Source organism: Tilletiaria anomala (genome assembly GCF_000711695.1).
Source record: "Tilletiaria anomala UBC 951 chromosome Unknown K437scaffold_4, whole genome shotgun sequence".
Lineage (NCBI taxonomy): Eukaryota > Fungi > Basidiomycota > Exobasidiomycetes > Georgefischeriales > Tilletiariaceae > Tilletiaria > Tilletiaria anomala.
Genome location: NW_013547018.1, coordinates 90,754 through 109,992, shown reverse-complemented (window position 1 = coordinate 109,992; position 19,239 = coordinate 90,754). Strand labels below are relative to the sequence as shown.

The 19,239-nt window shown below is 53.2% G+C and overlaps 6 protein-coding genes across 6 annotated transcripts; 2 read left to right on the top strand and 4 right to left on the bottom strand.

The window, feature by feature from the left end:
• Positions 1–142: 142 nt before the first annotated feature.
• K437DRAFT_289654 (NTF2-like protein) lies at positions 143–2,878 on the bottom strand. The gene is made up of 5 exons (XM_013390469.1): positions 2,440–2,878; positions 887–2,228; positions 736–802; positions 544–670; positions 143–437 (listed from the first exon to the last, which is right to left on the bottom strand). The coding sequence occupies exons 1-5, from the start codon at positions 2,689–2,691 to the stop codon at positions 270–272; spliced, it is 1,956 nt and encodes a 651-aa protein (XP_013245923.1). The 5' UTR covers positions 2,692–2,878; the 3' UTR covers positions 143–269.
• A 245-nt stretch (positions 2,879–3,123) lies between these two features.
• On the top strand, positions 3,124–11,457 carry K437DRAFT_292525 (uncharacterized protein). The gene is made up of 4 exons (XM_013390468.1): positions 3,124–5,370; positions 5,441–5,567; positions 5,631–8,485; positions 8,557–11,457. The coding sequence occupies exons 1-4, from the start codon at positions 3,356–3,358 to the stop codon at positions 11,405–11,407; spliced, it is 7,848 nt and encodes a 2,615-aa protein (XP_013245922.1). The 5' UTR covers positions 3,124–3,355; the 3' UTR covers positions 11,408–11,457.
• K437DRAFT_219415 (XAP5-domain-containing protein) lies at positions 11,449–12,782 on the bottom strand (the record flags this gene model as incomplete). Its single annotated transcript, XM_013390467.1, has 6 exons — positions 11,449–11,519; positions 11,583–11,628; positions 11,701–11,862; positions 11,924–12,022; positions 12,093–12,429; positions 12,508–12,782. 6 exons carry the CDS (start codon positions 12,780–12,782, stop codon positions 11,449–11,451), a joined length of 990 nt encoding a protein of 329 aa, XP_013245921.1.
• Positions 12,783–13,066: 284 nt separating this feature from the next.
• K437DRAFT_253406 (uncharacterized protein) lies at positions 13,067–14,425 on the top strand. The gene is made up of 4 exons (XM_013390466.1): positions 13,067–13,307; positions 13,367–13,741; positions 13,811–14,187; positions 14,259–14,425. The coding sequence occupies exons 1-4, from the start codon at positions 13,187–13,189 to the stop codon at positions 14,403–14,405; spliced, it is 1,020 nt and encodes a 339-aa protein (XP_013245920.1). The 5' UTR covers positions 13,067–13,186; the 3' UTR covers positions 14,406–14,425.
• Positions 14,426–14,565: 140 nt separating this feature from the next.
• On the bottom strand, positions 14,566–15,697 carry K437DRAFT_292522 (alpha/beta-hydrolase; the record flags this gene model as incomplete). Its single annotated transcript, XM_013390465.1, has 5 exons — positions 14,566–14,790; positions 14,818–14,839; positions 14,929–15,310; positions 15,386–15,557; positions 15,644–15,697. The coding sequence occupies 5 exons, from the start codon at positions 15,695–15,697 to the stop codon at positions 14,566–14,568; spliced, it is 855 nt and encodes a 284-aa protein (XP_013245919.1).
• A 1,856-nt stretch (positions 15,698–17,553) lies between these two features.
• Positions 17,554–18,986, bottom strand: K437DRAFT_271867 (manganese and iron superoxide dismutase). The gene is made up of 3 exons (XM_013390464.1): positions 18,552–18,986; positions 18,353–18,477; positions 17,554–18,280 (listed from the first exon to the last, which is right to left on the bottom strand). The coding sequence occupies exons 1-3, from the start codon at positions 18,901–18,903 to the stop codon at positions 17,666–17,668; spliced, it is 1,092 nt and encodes a 363-aa protein (XP_013245918.1). The 5' UTR covers positions 18,904–18,986; the 3' UTR covers positions 17,554–17,665.
• Positions 18,987–19,239: the final 253 nt, after the last annotated feature.

Below are 19,239 nucleotides of genomic sequence, written 5' to 3'. Positions count from 1 at the left end.
ATCTATCTCATGTATCGGGCCACTTGTGTATCTATTTCTGGCGTTCACTCGTTCTCGATGTTCTTATACAGGGAGCTTCCTCATGTCGGCGTGGCGACTCATGTTCATCCAGGCAGGCATGTATCTTGCGCGCTTTTTTATAGGTGCATACAATTGAATAGCCAAGAATTGATGATACAGGATTGATTTATGGCGACCGCATTGCAGGGGAATTGTTTACTAGTGTAAATCCTGCCTCGCTGATATTGCGTAAGTGTTTGCTGCTGCTCTTACTGGAACGCTTCCGGCGGGATCTGACCAGCCTGCTTGAGAGACGCAAAGTTCGCGACAGCCTGCTCGTACTGCCATTCATTCTGCGCGAGACACTGCATGGCAAAGGGCAGCGTCATGCCAGTCTGTGCAGCAAGCCGCGTCACTTCCCCTTCTTGCTGTGGAGTCTGCTCGCCAGAAAGCGGGAGCGAAATTGTGGATCGGTCAGTGTCCAAGTCGCTTTGCGCACTGCGGTGGCGTTGACTGCGAGAAGGAGGGAAGTGCCGTACTCACAAGACCTGAAGCGGAAGTTGCAGAGCCAGACTCGACTGGCTTGGGGTTCCACGCCGAGTTGCCAGAATACTGCCGGATGGTGAATTGCTCGTTCAAAATCACGCAGGGCCAACCGGCATTCGCCGCGCTGCAGGAATGATGGATGGTTTAGAAGAGGTGTTTGTGGATCCTTGCTGTGGATATGTCACTCACGTGGAGCCCGGCGCAGCTGGAGCGACGACAAATGTCCGGTCGAAGCTTCGCACGCCTTCCGATGGCACTGGTAGAACAACAGCATGTTTGTGGCATGTGAACTATCTGCCAATGATGCGGTAAGATACGATTGTTTGGTTAAGGCACTCACGTTCGGTGTACTCCCCATGCACGCTGATGAATAACACAGCGCTCGACTTCTCTGATCTCGTATCTACTACGGCTCCAATTCTTTCGTTAGGCAGGACCCACGCATCGACAACGAACTTGCTTGCTTCTGAGAGAGGATGTCTGCTCTTGGGCAGTTGACGCGTCATGAAGTCCACAATCGCATCTGGCCCGCTGTGTACGCCTTTGCTGGCCGAATGCGTGCCGAGCCGCATAATGTCATGTGCGCTGAGCATCTTCAGCTTGTCGGTCATGCCATGTAACCCGCGCTGGTTCTTCATGCTGAACAGAAAGCCTTCGGCTCGCGCTCGAGGAGGAGCTTGCAGCGGAAGCGTGAATGTCATCACCGCTTTTGGAGCATAAGCAGGCTTGAGTTGTTGTCGGCCAGTGTCCATATGGCCAAAGAATGTCGACAGGAAAGCTGGGATAATGGCTTGTGCTGACTCGTCGGAGAAGCCAGGCTTGACCGCAAGTGGCATTGGTATTGGAGCGACGCCGACAAAAGAGCTGGCCTGCCCTTGCGTGCTGCTTCCGCTTTTGCTACCTGAAGCTGCTTGTTGTGCCTCCACAGCTTCCACAGGCTTCATATCTAGCATTTTGAGGGAAGGAAACTTGACTAGCACCTCCTCTCGATAACCAGCCTCATTCCCAGCAGCCACTGCATTCTGCTGCACTGGATTTTCCAGCAGCACTAGCTCGCTTAGCTCCTCGAAGCGCCGTCCTGAATTTCCTGAGACTGTAGGGGCGATGGCGGCAAGGTCCTTGGTCCACTTGATGTCATTTCCTTGCAAGCTGAGGTTGCGCAACTTGGGAAGGAACTCTGGCACGCTCATGACGGGTACGAGGCTCTTGAAGCCATTGCTCGCCAGACTGAGTGTCGTGATAGTTGGAAACATTTCCCTCGCGAGCTTCCAGATAGCGTTGCTGATCTCCTTTGCCGCCCCGCTTACTCCTGGAGGTTTGATCTCCGCTGCTAGCAGGATCGGATCGGAAGCCATGTTCGACAGATTGAGGAAGCCGCTATTGGCGTCCCAACGCGAGGTCAAGAACGACTTGAGCGTCTCGATGGTGCTGCCATTTCGCGCGACTTCACCTGCTTGCGCTTTGCGCAGCTTTTGCTTCCCTGTTGATCCGCGTAAAGCAACACCCTTGACACCTGCGCCCCGACCTCCCCTGCTTGCCGCCCCTCCTGCCAATGCAGAATCTGTGACCGGCCCGCTGCCTCGATGCCGCTTGCCGATGGGATTGGCGCGATCTCGTGCTAGACGCAGCTTGGATGACCGACCCCTAGCCGCGGATACCGGCTCGTCTAGTGTTCTTTTCAACTATCATGAGGCATGACAGACATCATTTTGACAATAGAGAGAGGGAAGTACAACGTCAGTCTGGCAATTCATCATGTTGATGGGGAGGGCGTAATGAGTGGCGGGGTACACAGAATGGCAACTGGATGGCAGTGCATTGACCAAGTGACAATACAGGGCATCCAGCCAGCTCAAAGCTGAGTATAGAGATTTGAGTGAGTTGAAGACTCACTGAAGACGTGTTCTCTCCACTGCTTCCAACAGCCCTTTCCCATCTCCTGCTCGGTCCGGCGCGACTGGCATCACGCATACCGGAGTCTTGATCTACCAATCCGGCTCTGCGCAGAGTACTTCCCGCCAATCTACCAGCTGGACCTCCCCTGTTGCTACTGCTGCCCCCGGTATGGTTGCGGCCTCCAGAACCCTGGGTGCGATTGATGTCATCTTGCAGCCCTGGCGTGCCATTCGAAAGCGGCGAGAACATGATAGGTCTGCGCAGCCAAGGCGTCAAGGAATGCGATTAAATGGCTGCTGTTTGAAGACCCGGACAGGCACGCAAGGCAGACTACACCAACGATGCAGCGATCGAATAGCTGTACAACGTATCCAGTTGGGCTCAGGTAGTGAAAGACGCGATGGACAAAACGAAATGTGACCAAGGTACCAGGGAGACAAAAAGCGATGACATCGTACGGACAATAGCTCACTGCCGAAGGTGTGTGTTCAGCCAATTTTTTTTCTCGCTCCTTTTTGACCAACTGGGGGAATGCTGGGCTTTTGGAGCGATCTTTTACACTCACCGGTAATATCAGCTAAAATCCCCATGAATTTCCACTCAAGCAAATATAACCAGAGTGATATTACTTGGGCTAACGGACGTCGCGTTGTGAATCAAACTAGACTGAACCCGTCTCATCGTCGAGACGTCCCCCGGTCGACGGCGTCATGTCCTCGAGAACTCCAGAGCGTTTCAAGTTCCGGGCTGGACGACTCATGGCAAGGATCTATGCTGCAGCCAACAGGGCGAGGCCTGGCATCCAGTGCCATCATTCTGACAACAGTCCCCGAAACGTCTGTGTCACAAAGAGTCTGGGCTATCTGTCTATTTTCCGCCCCAGCCCGTGGGGTGAACGATTGACACGGTAACCATGAGCGGCCTGCAAGTGGTCATTCCCGACTTTGAAGATCTAGAAAGCTATAGTAATGCTACTGCTACTCAGGCGCCTGGAACGGCAGTCCCTTCGGCAGCAAGTGCATCAAATGGGAGGCCTGCCTTCAATAATCGCTCAGCCTCTGGCTCACAAGATGGAACAGCTTTTGGTTTTGCAGCCTCCGCAAATGGGGGTATTGGAAACTCCACAACAAGAGGACCATTCCGAGGCGCAGAGCTGTGGCATGGAAGAAATGGCAGCGAGTCTAGCGGAGGGTACGATTTACCGAGTCCCATCTCTTCCACTGGCCCTCCAATGCCGCCTCCCATGAGTTCTAGCGCTTTCTCATCTCACGGTCAATCTCAGCCGCTCTTTCCGTCACTTTCCCAAGGGGTTCAGTTGCCTGATGCGCCGTCTGCAAGCGCACCGAACAGGGCCAATAACCAGTCGCAATCCCAGCAGCAGCAAGCACCGCGTAAAGGTAGCCTGGCCAGCTTGCGCGCAGCATTTAAGTCTGCAGCATCAAGTGCCGTGACAGCTGTAGGATCGACACCTTCGTACGAGCCTCCGCTCCCCACTTCATCATCTACATCTTTCCACCAACACGGCCGGCCGTCGCTGGGAGGGGGAAGACCTTCACTCGACCGTGAGCGTGAAACGAGGCAAGACCTTTCCACTCCCCCTACACGTTCGACCTCGCAACATAGCATTCGGTACTTTCCCTCATCGTCTACTCCATCTGGTAGACAGCAATACGATGGGTACCAGTATCAGTATAGTCATGGCCATGTTCAACATCAAAGAACGGAGAGTCCAGCGTCTCTCGGCAATATTGCGGCTTCAAACGCCTGGGAAGGAAACACCTTTGTGCACGGTCACTCGCACAAGCGCTCGCAGCTCTCTGGCAGTTCCTCATTTGGCGCTGCAAGTGCTGGTGCTGGAAGCAGCATTGACGCCTCTACACCGACTTCTACAAGTTTCAACATGGGAATGAGCATGCCCCCCCCATTGCCACCCTTCCCGCCTCACTTGCAATCAGAAACTCGGGGACCGCCAGGTATCATTGGAGCACCCACATTGTCTTACTATGCAGGTATTCCGGCACGTGGTGGCGGCCTACCTGATCTTTTTGAAGGTCACGGTTCCACTTCACGATCGCATACGCCGCAACCTAGCCAGTATCGGCAATTGTCATCAGCAGCTCCACTGCGGCCACCCATACAGCTCTCTGATGACAGTTCATACACTCTTCCACATGGGGTGGGCGTCGCTGATCCTTCTACACCTGCACAGTATGCTCTCAATGTGTTACTGGCCCGTTTCTCCTTGCTAGCGCGATCCCGTTTGAAATCACTTGCAAGCAAGAGCAACCCCGATTTCGCGAGCGCATCCTTTTCAGTACCATTTAAGAGGGGAAGGAACGCCTTCAGCTCAATCTGGAAATCAGTTGCCGAGAAAGAAAACGAAGTGGCCTTCGAGTCGGTATGCCGATGTTTGAGCAAAGCCGCAAATAACAGTGACCCGCAACAGCTGCAAACGATCTGGGCTTCTTTGTGGGCGTGGCGATCTTTACACGAAACTCCGAATTCGACCATCAGCAGCAACATCAATCAAACTGATCCGTTGTCACATGGCGTCTCTGCTTCGATGTTCGAAGACGATGACACCATACCTTCCGGAACAGGGACGAACATAACTCCTTCGAACGCATCGAAAGCGCAGCTGAGGAACAACGCAGCACAAGTTCGCAAGGCCAAACTTTTGTCCATCGTCGTGCTACTGGATGCGTTGACTATTCTTTTTGATGGGCTGCCGCGCCATGTCATCGAGGACGCTAAGACCGCGTCGCTCAGTGACCTGGGCGGGAAAAGCTATGTGGATTTTGCTCCTGAGGTGGATGCCATTGGACTACTAGGAGAAGCAATGATCCTGAGGCTGCCGCAAGAGGATGGGCTCATTCTGCGGGTTCATCATAGCTTAGGCGATTTACTGGGTGTGCTCAGCCAAGCTAGGTGAGTAGGAGCCGTGTTCCACATTGCGCTTTGCTCTGATGAGAGAATCTACCCCACGCTTTTTCGATAGATTGGTACAAGTGTGTGACACCTTGACCATGATGCTCCAGAAGAGTCTAGCGGCCACAGCATCGCAGAAGGAAGGAGACCCGGAAGTCGAATTGCAGATCAAGTTGATCGGAAAGCTGAAAATTACTGTGAGAGTTGAATCGTTTTCGCGACCCCATGCCACATATTTAACACTGTCACTACCTATTCAGGTCTTTCCCATGGAAGTTTTCGAAGAAGGAGCAGAAGCCATCCTTTCCCTTGTCCGCCTCTTCTCGTCAGCACATGGAACGCGCGTCAAAATCGCATTCGCTGAGGCGCTAGCCGCGATCGTTCTGCAGGTGGCTTCACGAGCATCAGCGGAGCTACATCATCCAACGTGGGTTGAGGTGACCGATGTGCTGTGGTCGCGCGCGCAGGTGATGAGTGCAAAGCCGAGGTATTGGGCCGCTTCATTCGCACTCGGTACCGCAGTCTTGTGCGCGTCAAGGGAAGAGACATTCCTACAACAATGGTGGCCATTTCTCGAAAATTCATTGCAGCAGCTTAAGGATCGATCGCGCCGAAAGACGGTCGTTGAAAGCGCCACGCGGTTGCTTTGGGTCTACTTGTTCAGATGCAAAGAGAGCAGCAATGCAACAAGTAAGCGCCTTGACGCATTCTTTCGCATTTGGTTTCCGATGCAACGCCGCAGCATCGACTTGCAAGACACTGGGTCAGATATCTACGCTCTCATGCTGCACCACATCCTCTACCGACAATCGGAGATCGGTCGCGACTTTGTTCTTGAGCTTCTGCGTGCATCTTCGCTGCAAGGCAATATGCTGACATTGCAACCAGAGCTAATTAACAAGCGAAGGATGGTAGCTGCTGTCCGAGCCATCTCGTTGACTCGGCAAGCATACGCAGACAAGAGTTCTCCCAGCTTCCCTCTGCAAATAGAGGAAGAGTTCAAGCTGCCACAAGTAACCGAATCTGCACCAGCAGAGATCGAGTGGCCAACCACGGCCATCGCACAGGCTCATGCCACCTTCGAGGGCCTCATAGGAAAGATAGCACTGATCTGCGACCACCAAGTCGGGGAAGTCTCAGTCCTGGACGAGCGCGCCGTCTTGTCGTCAGGAAGCGGCTCGGGATCGCATCTCGACAGCGAATACATGGACAATGACAAAGAAGGACTCGTGTGGCGGTTCCATGAGGACATGGGCGCTATGGCGGCATACTCTCATGTCCATCAACCATTCATGGACGTCTTGCGTGCTTGCCTGAGTGTATGGCCGCAGTGCCTCACCACGAAGCTTCCTCGCAATGTCGTATTCGGGGTCATCTTGCGATCATTGTGGAGCGCCGACTCAGCCCTGGCTAGCACGGCTACAGGCACCATTCATCGGGTTTCAATTTGTCGAGACTACAGCATGGACGCCCTGGCATACATCGGACGCTATCTGGTACGCCCAGACGTCGTGATGTGGGAAGTGCACCCAAATAGGCAGCACCTTACTCAGAAAACGACCTCAGTGTTCAAATTATGGGCTGCCTGCTTCAACAGATGGAAGAAGCACGTTGAACTTTCGTGCAAGCCCCCCGTGTCAAGCGATGGAGTCCAGAGCACGAATATGGCACGAGCTGGAGAATGGACCACATTGGATGAAGCCGAAGCGCACAGTTTGTTTTTGATGACATTTCCGGTGGTCGCCTTACGTCGCATAGGAGCAAGCGTGCTGGAAAGCGTATCTCTCGTCGACACCACACTGTCTGGCCGCGAGGCTTCGACAGCAATGATCGGCTCCCTCCATCAGGCTAACCGCGTTTGGCACCTGCTCGAGCTGCCAATCAAAAGGTCTCTCGAAGGCGACACTTTGGTCACTTCTGCACATTCTCTGTTCGACTCCGATACCCCAGTCGAAGCAGTGCTGCAAGCACGGGAAGCCATCAATGGTATCGCATGGCATCAAATCCAAGGGCTCATCTTTCGGCAGTGCGCCACGTTGTTCCCGACGGTCACTGCGCTCGTCAAGGCGAACCTGGCGAGTCGTGTTCTCAACCTGCAGAATTACTTGAGCTCGTCCACGGGTCTCCCTGCTCATTTATCTACAAAAGCAGCACAGGCCAACCTAGATGGTATCGCTGAGACGTGGGCGCATATGGCCAGCTGCTTGGCCGCTATCAGCACGGACGCAAATGTTGGAGGAATGGACCACCAAGGACATGCACGACAATCAAGTGACACAGCCCCGGAGCCGAAATCGTTCACAAGCACAGATCTCGTCCAGCAGCTCGTCCTGTTAGCATGCAGCGGGCGGCCATTGGTAGCAGAAAAGGCTCAATTCGCCTCGGCTGGCTTGAATCGACATCTTTTTTACGCATGCCTCCAGCAGCTCCGGAAGGTCAGCGTCGATGCAGGCGATGAAGAAAAACGTCAGGCTACAATCTCAAAACCTGACACCCTACCAGTCGTGCGCCACAAAGTTGCGAACGTGCGAAAAGGAACCGCTTTGATTTTGCAAACCATCATTCCTTATATCACCCTGCTTGACAGTTCACATCGCTCGAACGAAGTGTTCCTTGTTCTTGCTTGGATCAAAGAAACCTTGCTCTTTCTCTCCGACCCTGTCATGCGCAACGATCTGCAGCAAAATCCAATCCGGCTGGCCTTCGCTAGGGTTACGAGCTGCTTTGTTGACAGCCTCGCGCTAGAAGGATCTCTGCAGCGCTATTTCTCGACTGACACTATCATGCAAATCTTCTTGCTCTGCCTGGAGTGGCAGTCTTATTCGCCCCATAATGCACAGGGGTCTGCGAAGTTGGCAAATCTTCTCACCTCGGCAGCCTACCGACGCAAGGACGAGCAATCCCGCAGTCGCGTACTGAATGAATTACGTGACCTGGTTCATGGCCTCGCCCACGCAGCAGCTGAAACGCTTGCGTCTCTCAGTACTTGCATTCCCATTACCGAATTCAGGAATCCGCAAGAACAGCAAGACACTCAATTGCCATGGGTTTCAACGGTGGGATGGGCGCGCATGCTTGTAAAAGCCCCACTTGATGCAGCACGCGAACCAGCTCAGTGAGTTTCGACACAGCATAGCATTCGTTTTTGCATGGGTTGACCAGACTGGATCCTCGAACATCCCTCAGTCGTGCGGTTCGCAATGTTTTGAGCGCGCAAAAAGATGTTGTCCTTGCATGGAACAACGTGATCGACCTCATCCACGGAGAGGAATCACCCACTCGGTTCGAGCAGTCTTTCTTTGGCGACCTTCACCATTTCAAAGATGAAGCTCCTGCGGCTATGCCGCTCGGCCGCCTCCTTGTTCTTCTCGTTTCCAAGCTCTCCGATCCAGACGTGCAGGTACGCCGGCTAGCTTTTGATTGGCTGAGCCAATACGACGATGCAATCGCTCCTCACAAGTGCGACTGTCTTCAATTGACTCCTGCTGGGTACCTCTATGGCATGCATTCAGTCTGCAATGCGCTTCAGCTGAGGTTGGGAGATTCAGCACTATTCATTGCTGCAGAATGTGGGTCGAGGGTCGCACAAGCGCCACCTGCGCATCGTGAATCTTTTGCGAACCTTGTTGGCAACGCACTCAAAAATGTACGTCTCGACCTCTCTGGGGAGCGTGGGTATGCATCCGAAACATACGTTCTCCTCAGCAACTTCCTCTGGGTGGCTACTCATCAAGTAGATGCCGATAGCCGGAGTCTGCAGTCCTGTGTCGAATCTATCTGCACTGCACATGTCGAGGGCAACGTCAACGTGCTCCTCAGGTTCCTTCTCGACATCAATCTTCACGTTCATCATCCAATGGTGCTTCACGCGAGCTGTACCATTGTAACGCTGCTGTGCAGGAAATGGGCAGACGTCTTTCGCCGAGCAGCATGCGATGCGTTGGTGCCGGCATCCGCTATACCGCTCCTCATCAAGAATCTCAGCTACGAAGTCGATCCTTCTCATGCGTCTCTCCACGTTCCGGACTTTCGGGCATCGCTACGCGTGCCCGAAGAAACATCCTCAGTCTCTGCGGCTGGTCTCCTTCTCTGCTTTCTTTCTGTGTGTGGGATACCGGAATCTTGTTCGGACGAATGCAAGGCCCAAGTGCTGCACGTGGCAACACTACACGCCAAGATGCCTTGGACGCCAGGCCAGACTAGCTCTGGGAGCCTAATTCGGCAGATACTAGGTGCAGATATCCTGGTTTCGCGGAAGCACTTAAACTCAGACTCAGCTTGCGACCTCCTTCGCGTGGACCAACTCCCGCACTGGGACAGGGCAACCGGCCTGGGCGACCAATGGCGACGAGCCGCCCTTGTTTGGGCTACCGTTAACCCGGTCAGGGCGTTGGCATGCCATTCTTTTGTCATTCTGCGCGACCTGAAGCCAATGCCTAGCATCGAGTCATTGGCAGAGATTCTCGGACGACTATCGGCCACCATCTCAGATCAGAGCGATGACTTCCGGCTATTCACCATTGAGGCGATGAAGACACTCACTGCCATGGCTTCCGTTACATCGGCAGACAAGGAATGCAGCCATGACTTCTCTGCTGCCTGCTTTTGGGCGTGCGCTGCCGCTGTGGGCTCTGCAAACGAGAGCGAATGCGCGGATGCCTTAATCCTCATGGAGGCCATTCTTAACAAGGTCAACACAGCTGAGGGAGTCGACGCGAGCGGCTTACTCAGATGGCGTCCAGTAGACTGGGAAAGCAACAGTCCTGACTGGTCTCACAGCATCCTTTATGCATTCAGATCGTCTTGCACACAAGGAAGGGCCATGTCAGTGGTTTCGAAGGTCCTTCAAGGCCCAGTCTTCGAAGTCCTTGCCGACCGAGACGCTTGGTTGGGCCTCAGCCTCATTGCCATCTTACCGCATTTTGCGCTGACCACTGAGACAACGGATGTTTCGCCCAAAGCGGCCTACGACATTGTCCTGTTGATTGCCGCACTCCTAGGTAGATGCTTTGAACAGGCACATCGACCTGATCTGCAACGTTTCTGCGAGGCAGTTGCAAATCGCCGCTTCAAAATCACCGACGACCTGATCCGGCAGGGAATTAGTGGGCTTCGAGCACACTTTTTGCCAGCGCACTGCTCGATGATGGCACAGATCGCTCTCGGCTCGGTCCTCACGCCAGATGCTACGCAACGTAGCAGTGCCCTGAAAGTTGCCAAGGCCTTCCTACAAGGCTTGGGCTCTTCGCAATCTTTGTTGGCTGAGGATGGCTCTGACCTCTGGATGCCGTTGTTGAGAAGCTTGAGTCAACAAGACGCTCTAGCCCAGGACGCGTTGGACTGTTTGAGTCTCACCTCACGCATCACGGGTGGCCCGGATCACCGACAGCTTATGCGCATGAGTTTGCAATGGTGCAAGACCGAACTTTCGCATCGTGAACTACAAGGGACGGTCCGAGTATTTGGACCTCCATCAGCCACCGGATGGTCCATACCAGACCGGCAAGAGGCAGCTATGCGAGCACGCAGTAACATCCAGAGCGTCTTTCGCATCTGCGAGAGGACGTTGGATGTGGCCCCCGCAGCAGTTCATGTCGATTTTGTTGAAGACGCATCCGAGGGTAGCGTTTGGAGCCACTCAGAAAGCACACGCGCCGAGACGCAGCATGAGTTGGGTGACCTCGTCAGCCAGTTGCACGACCTGTCCAACTTCTTTGTAGCGGACGCTCTTTCCGCCACCAACCCGGGCGCTTCTTTGTCTCGCTCTAATACACAGACCGGCACCTTGTCAAGATCCAACACGCACGCTGGTCGCGATCCGCAGAAACAGGTCGCAAAAGTAGTGTCGCGATCTGCCGCCCCGGCTTCCTCGAACCCTTCCACAGAGTGGCCAGTCGACTCGTTCGGCTTCGCCACACACTCCTCTCTCGACGGCCAATACGAGCCCGTGGTGTCGCCAAAGAACTCGCAACGGATCGATCTCGTCCAGATACCCGAATACCAGAACGAGCTGCCAAACGGCCCGTACATGCTGTAGCATTATATGTAGCCTAGAGTTGATACACACAAGCGCGGACTTCATCCCTCCTTTTTCCTGTCGTGGATGGAGTAGCTTCCATAGTCCTTCCCCATTTCGAATAGCTCCCATCCTGTTGAAACCGAGTGTGAAAGTCAGCAGAAAGCTCGATGAGTATGGTATCGATCTCGCTCACGGCTCGCCGGGAAGATATGCTTATTCCGATTGTACCAACTCCGCTCCTGTGGGTACAGCCGATTTTCTTAAGTACTGCGAAACAAATACGGAACATGATTGCAGAATCTTCGACTCACAACGACCTTTCCCGCGTGCGACTCATCCTTCTCGACGCTCGCATCGGCAAGGAGGCGCACGTCATCGTGCACGTCAAAGTTGAACAATGGGCCGGACTTGCCTCGCGACTTGTTCACGATAAAATCATAGAATGTGAAGTGGTGTGGGATAATCAAATCCTCCTGTTGAAGCAAGCATCTTTTCAGTTTCAGGATGCATCCCAGAGAAGTAAGCGCTACATACCTTGATGTACATCATATTATCGACGGAGACGCCGCGTAGCTCTGGGAATTGTTGACGGCATTTTTCGAGAAACTGCGCAACGGAGTCGCCTTTCTTGCACTGTAAACGGAAGTGACGGTCTTTCAGCGGTGGCGTTGAGCGAAATGGAAATCTCACGGCTGTATCTCACTTTGACAGTCTTCCTGTGCCCACTGCCATCCCAGTAGGAGTAGGTGATCTCGATCTCTTCCTGCTTCATTTCCTCCTGCTTGTGGAGCCATTCTTGCCGTAACTCTTCGCGAACTCTGCGTTCCTCTTCTTCGCGCTTGCGATCTGGGAGGAATGAAGTGTCCACACTGGGGTTCTTGAAGCTAGTCTTTCTATTGCTAGCTTTACTGCTGTCGTGTGAAGTCTTTTGTTTCTTCGCCTTGTGCGACGGAGAATCATCATCTCCTTCTTCTTCATCCATCGCAAAGGACAATGTTGCTTTTGTCTTGGCCTTCTTTTTCTTCTTCTTTTCCTCGGGCCTGCACGGATGAGAGCCTCGAAGGAGACTGATATTAGCCTTTGCAAGGCCGGAGGGAAGTCAGACCATTACTTCTCACTTTAGCTCATTGGTTTTGGCAGCCTCTCTCCGTTTCTCCTCCTCGAGTTCCACTCTTCGCTTCTGAAAGTCTTCAAGCCTAACCAGACCGACCGTTTGCTTCTTGAGCGTCTCTTCAATGCTGTCGTTCTTTCCAACAAATCTATCCGACCCAGTACGGTTCTTTTCTGCCTCTTTTGCCATGTCTTGCTTTTGTCGCTCAAACTCGGCCATCATTGCCTCTCTCGCCTTCTCATGCTTGGCCTGACGGCGCTGCTCGGACTGGGATGTTGACATGATGCTGAATGTCAGATGATCCGTCCGCTCTTTCGAGCCTACGACAGACCGACTGTACCTGCGCTTGGACTTTGTGGGAAGCGGTAGAATTGTTGGCTGGAGTACGATTGTGCAGATGGCTAATCGACTCATGCCAAGTCATATATTGTGAATTTAGTATCTGCGTGCTCTTGCGTCGGCGTCCTTCCGATAGATAGAACGCCGAGATTGTGTGGGGGATATTGTTCCTTTACAAGCAAGCGCAACAGCTGACGAGGAGCGCATTTGAGGCACTACATCCCACAGAGCCGCATATGACTTGACCAGGGGGTGCGCAGCTAAAGCTCTTCACGTACTCATATATCCCTTGCTTTCAGCGATCGGCGTATTCTAGCCTTTTTGAGGACGGAAGCGTGGTGGCGAGGATGGAGGATCCAGCAGAGATTGCTGCCATAGCGCAGGAATTCATATCAGGGCTGGACAATCTGCCTCAAGAGGTTGGGCATATGATTAAGGAAATAGAGCATAAGGAGTCTAAAGTACAAGGTGAGAGAAATGTGTTGTTTGCTCCTGATTCAAGCACTGACATGAAGACTGCATCGCAGACTTATTACCTCGCATCGCGAATCGACAATCGCAACTCAGAGATTTGCTCAGTAAAGGCGGCACAGGGTTGACCAATCCGGGGGCTATTCTTCCTGAAGCGGACCGTATCAAGATGGACAAGCTGTTGGAGAAGATCAAAGGGGACTTCGATCGGGCTGAAGAGCTAAGCCAACAGAAGGCTACTCTTTCTCTACAGTTATGGAGAGAGGTACATCGACATTCCACCAGGCTCAAGGACGAAATGACCAAAATTGCACCTCACGTGCTTGAATCCTTCTCAGCGAATGACGTTATGCCCCCGATGCCATCACTGACGGGGCTTCCAGCTTCATTGGCGGGTCTCAAAGCACACGCGGATGGCGATCCTGCGCTCAGTAAGTACGAGCTTGCTGCCTTGTTTGCCTTCTGAACAGCAGGCCGCAGCTGACGCCAAGCTCTCGTAGAACGCAAGGCGAGCGTGATGATGACAGGCGCAAATTCACCTGTGACTTTTGGAGCCCGGGCATCCAGCGGCACCGCCACCCCCAAAGGATGGCGTCAGGGCACTCCAGATGCTCTATCAGGATCGCTACAAGGCGCTCGTGGAACATCTCCTTCCATCAAAAATACCGCGCGCAAATCGATGCCCAAACCAGGCCCTCCCAGGCCGAGCTCTAGTCTCGCACGCGGACCCAGCCTTGAGCGCGATATGATCGATCTCGACGCAGATGGCGAGCTTGAGATCGAGGCTCTTCCTGATCCGGAAGAGATTCTAGAGACAGGAGTGCAGGAGAAGGACGAGACGCCGTACTGCTTTTGCCAGAGGGTCTCTTTCGGAGAGGTGAGTCGTTGCAACCGCCCGTGCTGGTACCTGATCACCGAGATTGCTAACCGCGGTTCCCTCCTCTGTAGATGATTGGCTGTGATGGGGCAGATTGCAGGTACGAATGGTTCCACATTGGTTGCGTTGGTGTGTCGAAGCCGCTTCCACCGACATGGTATTGTGATGATTGCAAAGAGCGTCTGAATGCAACCCAGCAAAAGAAGAAAAAGAAGTAATTTTCGCAGCATGCAGTGGAAGGTGTAACGTTACTAGAACTGTATACTACATGTACGATCACTTGCAAACAGATATCATTCCAAGTATTGAATCTAAGTATTGCCTGCTGTGCCAGCACAAGATCCGGGGGTTCATCTCCAATCTATCGCGCTCAAGAGCTCAAGCATGGTTGTGCCCTCGCTCGACAGCAGCAAAGACGACATCATACGCATAGTCGCGCGGTTTGATGCCATCGGGACTGCGCTGGGCCTTATCGAAAGCGTGACCGCCATGCTTGACAGTGTTCAAGGTCGCATCGGGATGGTTCGCAGATTTGAGCTTGTTGATGAGCTTGTCACTGTCATCCCACAGAATGTCGCCATCGCCGCATATGATGTGGACCACCTGTGTGGACGAAAGAGGGTTACACACTCGACATGAGAGAGAACGTTTGCTAGCGAGCAATTGGAAAAAAAATCAAATTTGGCCAGCAGTCAGGCTCCATATTGACAGGGCTTATGCCCGACTGACTATCATCCGTACCCTTGACAATGTATGATCCCCTGAAGAGGAGAGTGACTGCGTTCCTCAATCTGATACCGTATCTGAAAGTTGGGTTTGGCGGGTTCTTGGCCATGCTCGAATCGCAAGACAATGACGTCGGTGGATACAGCAGCGACGCGCTGCGGCCCCAGCCTCGTCGCGGTGACGAGCGCAAGGTTGCCACCGACTGAAAAGCTAGTCAGCGTTAGGCGGGAAAAGTCCAGTGGAGGCAAGGCGAACGGTACGACATCATTGGCGTCTTCAACAGCCGCCGGGAACGGGTCTTCGGGTGCATTGCGGTAGTCGGCGTCCAGCACTACGACATTGAGACGCGAGCAGAGTTGGGCGCAGAAATGAAAGTCTTGACCATGGCATGGGAGCACTGGAGAGCTTGCAGGCGTATGCTCAAAAGTGTGAAAGGATTGCAGGACCTCGGTTTGAATCACGTCACACGCACCAAATCCGCTACCGTGGAAGTTCACGGAGACAGTGTAGTCCTTCCCATCATACAATGGTTCGGGCCTGTAGACGTGCAATTTAATCCGTCTATTCTTGTGTCGCAAGGGCACGGTAATGATCTCGCGCACGGTACCAAGTGGTGGTGGTGGCTCGAAGTAGTATCTCAATTGCTGAGCGGCCGAATCAGAGTCCGTACAATGGTCACAGACAAGCGTAGTTTGATATATTGTAGCGAGCAGGGGCGTTGCCTTTGAACCTGCCTTGGCTTGGCATTTGAGGGTTTAGATAGGATGGTGTTGTTGGCACCCATGGCGCCGAGTATTGCTGCACGACATTTTTAAGGACCCACAGACGGTCAAGGACGGTTAGCCGGAACTCAGCTACCTAGGGCTTCTTATCCGCCGCTTGTCACTGCTGCCGGTCCAAAATGCACAGTCATCTATGGTAGGGACATTGAGACGATGAAGTTCTAGTTGGAGTGGGATGAATCGGTGCAGAATGCGGTGGCCGCATGCCGAATCACCCATTTTGGCTTGAACGATAACGAGCAGTTGTGGCAGGGTATGCAGTCCACCCCTTCATTCAATTTCATAAAGGACAAGTCTTGAGAGTGTTATGAGCCTTGAACTCGACTCGCTTCGGCTATCGGCGTTTCCTTCCCTCTCTCGGGATCTCACGGTCTCAGCCTTACAGGCAGGCCTCTCATCAATTATCTTCTCTGTTCAATGCCATCCATCATCAATGCGCCCAGCCGCCGGAGAGGTCTGCAATGTTGATCGGCAGTAATGATAACTACTGGAGTCCATACGTTCTTACCTTTGCATGTTCAAGGGGTGATCAGATTTACACGTTCGGTCGACTCTCCTGCCCAAGTTGCCCTTGCCTGGGTTTACAATGCAATCATTGGTGCATAACCACCTACAAATGTCACGGACAAGGAACATGGATGTGATTATGCATTCATTTCTGCCGCGGCACGGACCCCAACATCGGAACATCGGCCATCGACAATCGACTGTCGACTTCCCTCGTATCACTAATGCTCGACAATGATGGAGAATCTGTTGGATCTGCTCCCACTATACCTCCAGAGAAGGAACCAGGTGGTTTATGGTGCCCGGAAAGCAAGTTTCTGCACAGGTTCCGAGACCCAAAACCCTCTGTAGCGGCTAGGCCTGCGGCCCAGACAGTGACTTTTCGGACACTCTGGGCTTTCGGCATGAGGGAGCCAGTTTCCGAGCGAACCTTTACGGTCAAAGGGCCGCCTGTATCATTTATACCTCTGTATGGATTCATCGATATCGCCTCCCGAGAGTCTTCTCCAGAGCCAACTCTGCCTCTCACGGCAGTCCTGCGTACATTCGGTGGAAGTGCGAAGATCATGAGCGTTAAGCAGTTGGGTTGGCGTGTAGTTCATCGTTGGTATGTCCTTGTTAGGACATATCCTGGAGGCATCAACGCGGGGTAGCAAATCACTTGCTTGACTCAATTCTCGCTGAAGGACGGAGTCCGTGGCTTTCGCTTTGACCGCCTCGAATGAATCCGTCAAAATATCTCGCCAGCTTTTTCAAGGTTTGAAGCGGCAGCATTCTGATGGTTTGCTGCTTTGCCCATCGCCCCCTTGGCATCTGTCTATCCATCTGAGCCTCTGCAACACAACGCCTCTGACTCGCAGAGGTCGGACAACCCCTCATTCTTCAGCATGGAAATGCCCATCAACGTCCTCGGCGGCCCACTTGCCGAGTGCTAGCGTCCGCCACGGCCTGGGCTCTTCCGTGATAGGTACTGCAACACTTCTCCCGCCGACGCGGGCTCACAGTCGCAGCGCAGGTGATCCAGATGGCGCTGAAATTCAGCGCGGCGCGTGGGAACGACCTACGACCGCTTCTCAGCGACGGATGCAAATGATGCTTGCGTGAGGCAGTGGAAAGAGAGTCTGGACGCTTGGAAGAGTGGTGAGCTGTTTAAGAGACTGTTCCCAAACCAGCCCCTAGGTGTCGGAAAGAAGGTGACGTGGTGGTATGGCTATATTTCCTGACATATCTCGCACTCAACGGCAAAAATTGGGGCCACACGCGGAGCGGCACTGTCCAAAGTCAAATTGAGGTATCTGAAAGCGTTCACAGCCCAGCAATGCCGTCAACGACAGAGACCCCAAGTGCTTAAGCAAGAGTTATAATGTTATGCCATAATTTTGCTGTTTCACCTTGCTCCGCTCGCTCACACTTGTATGCTATGTATGCGAACGAAAGCCTCCTGAAATATATGACCATTCACTCTACTTGTTACCTGCATACACATCATAAGCCTTGCCGACCTTCTCCCAGTCCACGCACTCCCAGAAGTTCATCAAGTAGGGCTCCTTACCCCATATGCCATAGTCTGGTAACCAGGAGTGTTCGTGAACGCTGACGCACAACAAAGGCGTCAGTTGCTCTCCAATCTTGGACTTCTCACGCGCTCCATCAGTGCGCAAGTCTGTCTTGTTCAGTTTGAGACTGATGCTGGAAGCACCAGTGATCGGCACGAACGAGGACTGTGGAGTAGAGGGAGACGAGGGCTGAGGATGCTGAATCGACTGCGATGCAGACTCTGCAGATGCTTCATTCTTGCTGTTTGCCCTGCGCACACTCTCCTCGATACTAGCCTGAAAGTCTGCACTGCCCATTTGCAGACGATCTTGAACGAGGACAGTGCCAGCGCCAAACGTTGGGACGATTCCGAGGCGTCCAGTCTGGTCACGGACGAGCCAAACCCAGCCAGAGGAGACCATTCCCATTGCCGCAGCGCTGAAAGCAGACTTGAATGCAGGGAGAGAGTCGAAGTCTTGCTCAATGCGCGAAAGGAGTGACTTGGGTGGAAGTGGAGATGGTTTTGATGGATTTGCCGGACGCTATTAAGGAGGCACAACTTGCGCTTAGTTACACCGGTTCCAACGTCGTAGTTGCAATAGAGGTCTACTCACAAGGTTGCTGAGAAAAAAGGCGTTATTGAGGGCTTGTGATGCAAAGTTGAAGGCCAGGATCAATGAGCGGTCCTGCGACGTGGCAATCACAGTGTCGACGACTGATGAGGTCTCAAAAGATGTACCTGTGAGGGGGTAGCAGCAGTCATCAATATCTTGGTAAGTTCGAGTTAAGCAGAACTGAGAGATTCATGTTCACCTCTGACTTCATCGTTTAACCGTTGGAGCAGACCGCCATGCCACACGTTGCCAATCAGCTGAAGAGCCACTGGGCCCAAAAATGGCTTGCAACCGGTCTGTTCATCTGCGATAGCCTGAGGCAGCGGGGGCAGTGAGTGCAAAGACCTTCTGGAGCCCCAGGTATGGGGAGTAGAAGCCTGTGTTGGGCTGCATCGAAGACAGGACGAGCCCAATGAAGAGTGAGAAGTGGAAGCGGGCGCTGCAACGGCGGCGGAGGAAAAGTCTCGTGACCAGCCGGCAACGCCGCGTTTGGCGCTCCGAGAAGCAAGGCCAACGAGCTGCTGGCGACTTGTGCTAGCGATGCAGGACATCCTTGTCAAAATTCTCCGCTTCCTTTGCTAGTTGGGAAGATACTCTTGTGTGGATGTCCACCAAACCAGCAGATCGAGCAAAGTAGGAAGCTTGTCGAGGTCTGATGGTGATTTTTCGGCCAAAGCTTCGGAAGGTCGACTTGCTTGGACCTACTATTCGGCATCTCAAACATTTCACTGCCAGAAAGTTCCCGATGCCTTGAGAATTGTCCATTGAGCTACATGGTTGCGACGGGCGACAACAAAAGTCACAAAAGCAGCAGCAGACAAGGAGACACAAGCTTGGAGAAAAGGGAACGTGTTCGCTAACCTTCATTTTGCGGAGATACCTGGGAG

Excerpts from the sequence above, each read along its gene's own strand:
- K437DRAFT_271867 (XM_013390464.1), bottom strand. The coding sequence starts at position 18,903 with ATGTCCTGCATCGCTAGCACAAGTCGCCAGCAGCTCGTTGGCCTTGCT. Across the intron at positions 18,478-18,551 it reads GTTAAACGATGAAGTCAGAG|GTACATCTTTTGAGACCTCA; the intron begins GTGAACATGAAT and ends ACCCCCTCACAG. Across the intron at positions 18,281-18,352 it reads CCTTTTTTCTCAGCAACCTT|CGTCCGGCAAATCCATCAAA; the intron begins GTGAGTAGACCT and ends CCTCCTTAATAG.
- K437DRAFT_292525 (XM_013390468.1), top strand. The coding sequence starts at position 3,356 with ATGAGCGGCCTGCAAGTGGTCATTCCCGACTTTGAAGATCTAGAAAGC. Across the intron at positions 5,371-5,440 it reads GGTGTGCTCAGCCAAGCTAG|ATTGGTACAAGTGTGTGACA; the intron begins GTGAGTAGGAGC and ends CTTTTTCGATAG. Across the intron at positions 8,486-8,556 it reads GCAGCACGCGAACCAGCTCA|TCGTGCGGTTCGCAATGTTT; the intron begins GTGAGTTTCGAC and ends AACATCCCTCAG.
- K437DRAFT_289654 (XM_013390469.1), bottom strand. The coding sequence starts at position 2,691 with ATGTTCTCGCCGCTTTCGAATGGCACGCCAGGGCTGCAAGATGACATC. Across the intron at positions 2,229-2,439 it reads GTGGAGAGAACACGTCTTCA|TTGAAAAGAACACTAGACGA; the intron begins GTGAGTCTTCAA and ends GCCTCATGATAG. Across the intron at positions 671-735 it reads CCAGCTGCGCCGGGCTCCAC|CGCGGCGAATGCCGGTTGGC; the intron begins GTGAGTGACATA and ends TCATTCCTGCAG.
- K437DRAFT_253406 (XM_013390466.1), top strand. The coding sequence starts at position 13,187 with ATGGAGGATCCAGCAGAGATTGCTGCCATAGCGCAGGAATTCATATCA. Across the intron at positions 13,308-13,366 it reads TAAGGAGTCTAAAGTACAAG|ACTTATTACCTCGCATCGCG; the intron begins GTGAGAGAAATG and ends ACTGCATCGCAG. Across the intron at positions 13,742-13,810 it reads GGATGGCGATCCTGCGCTCA|AACGCAAGGCGAGCGTGATG; the intron begins GTAAGTACGAGC and ends AAGCTCTCGTAG.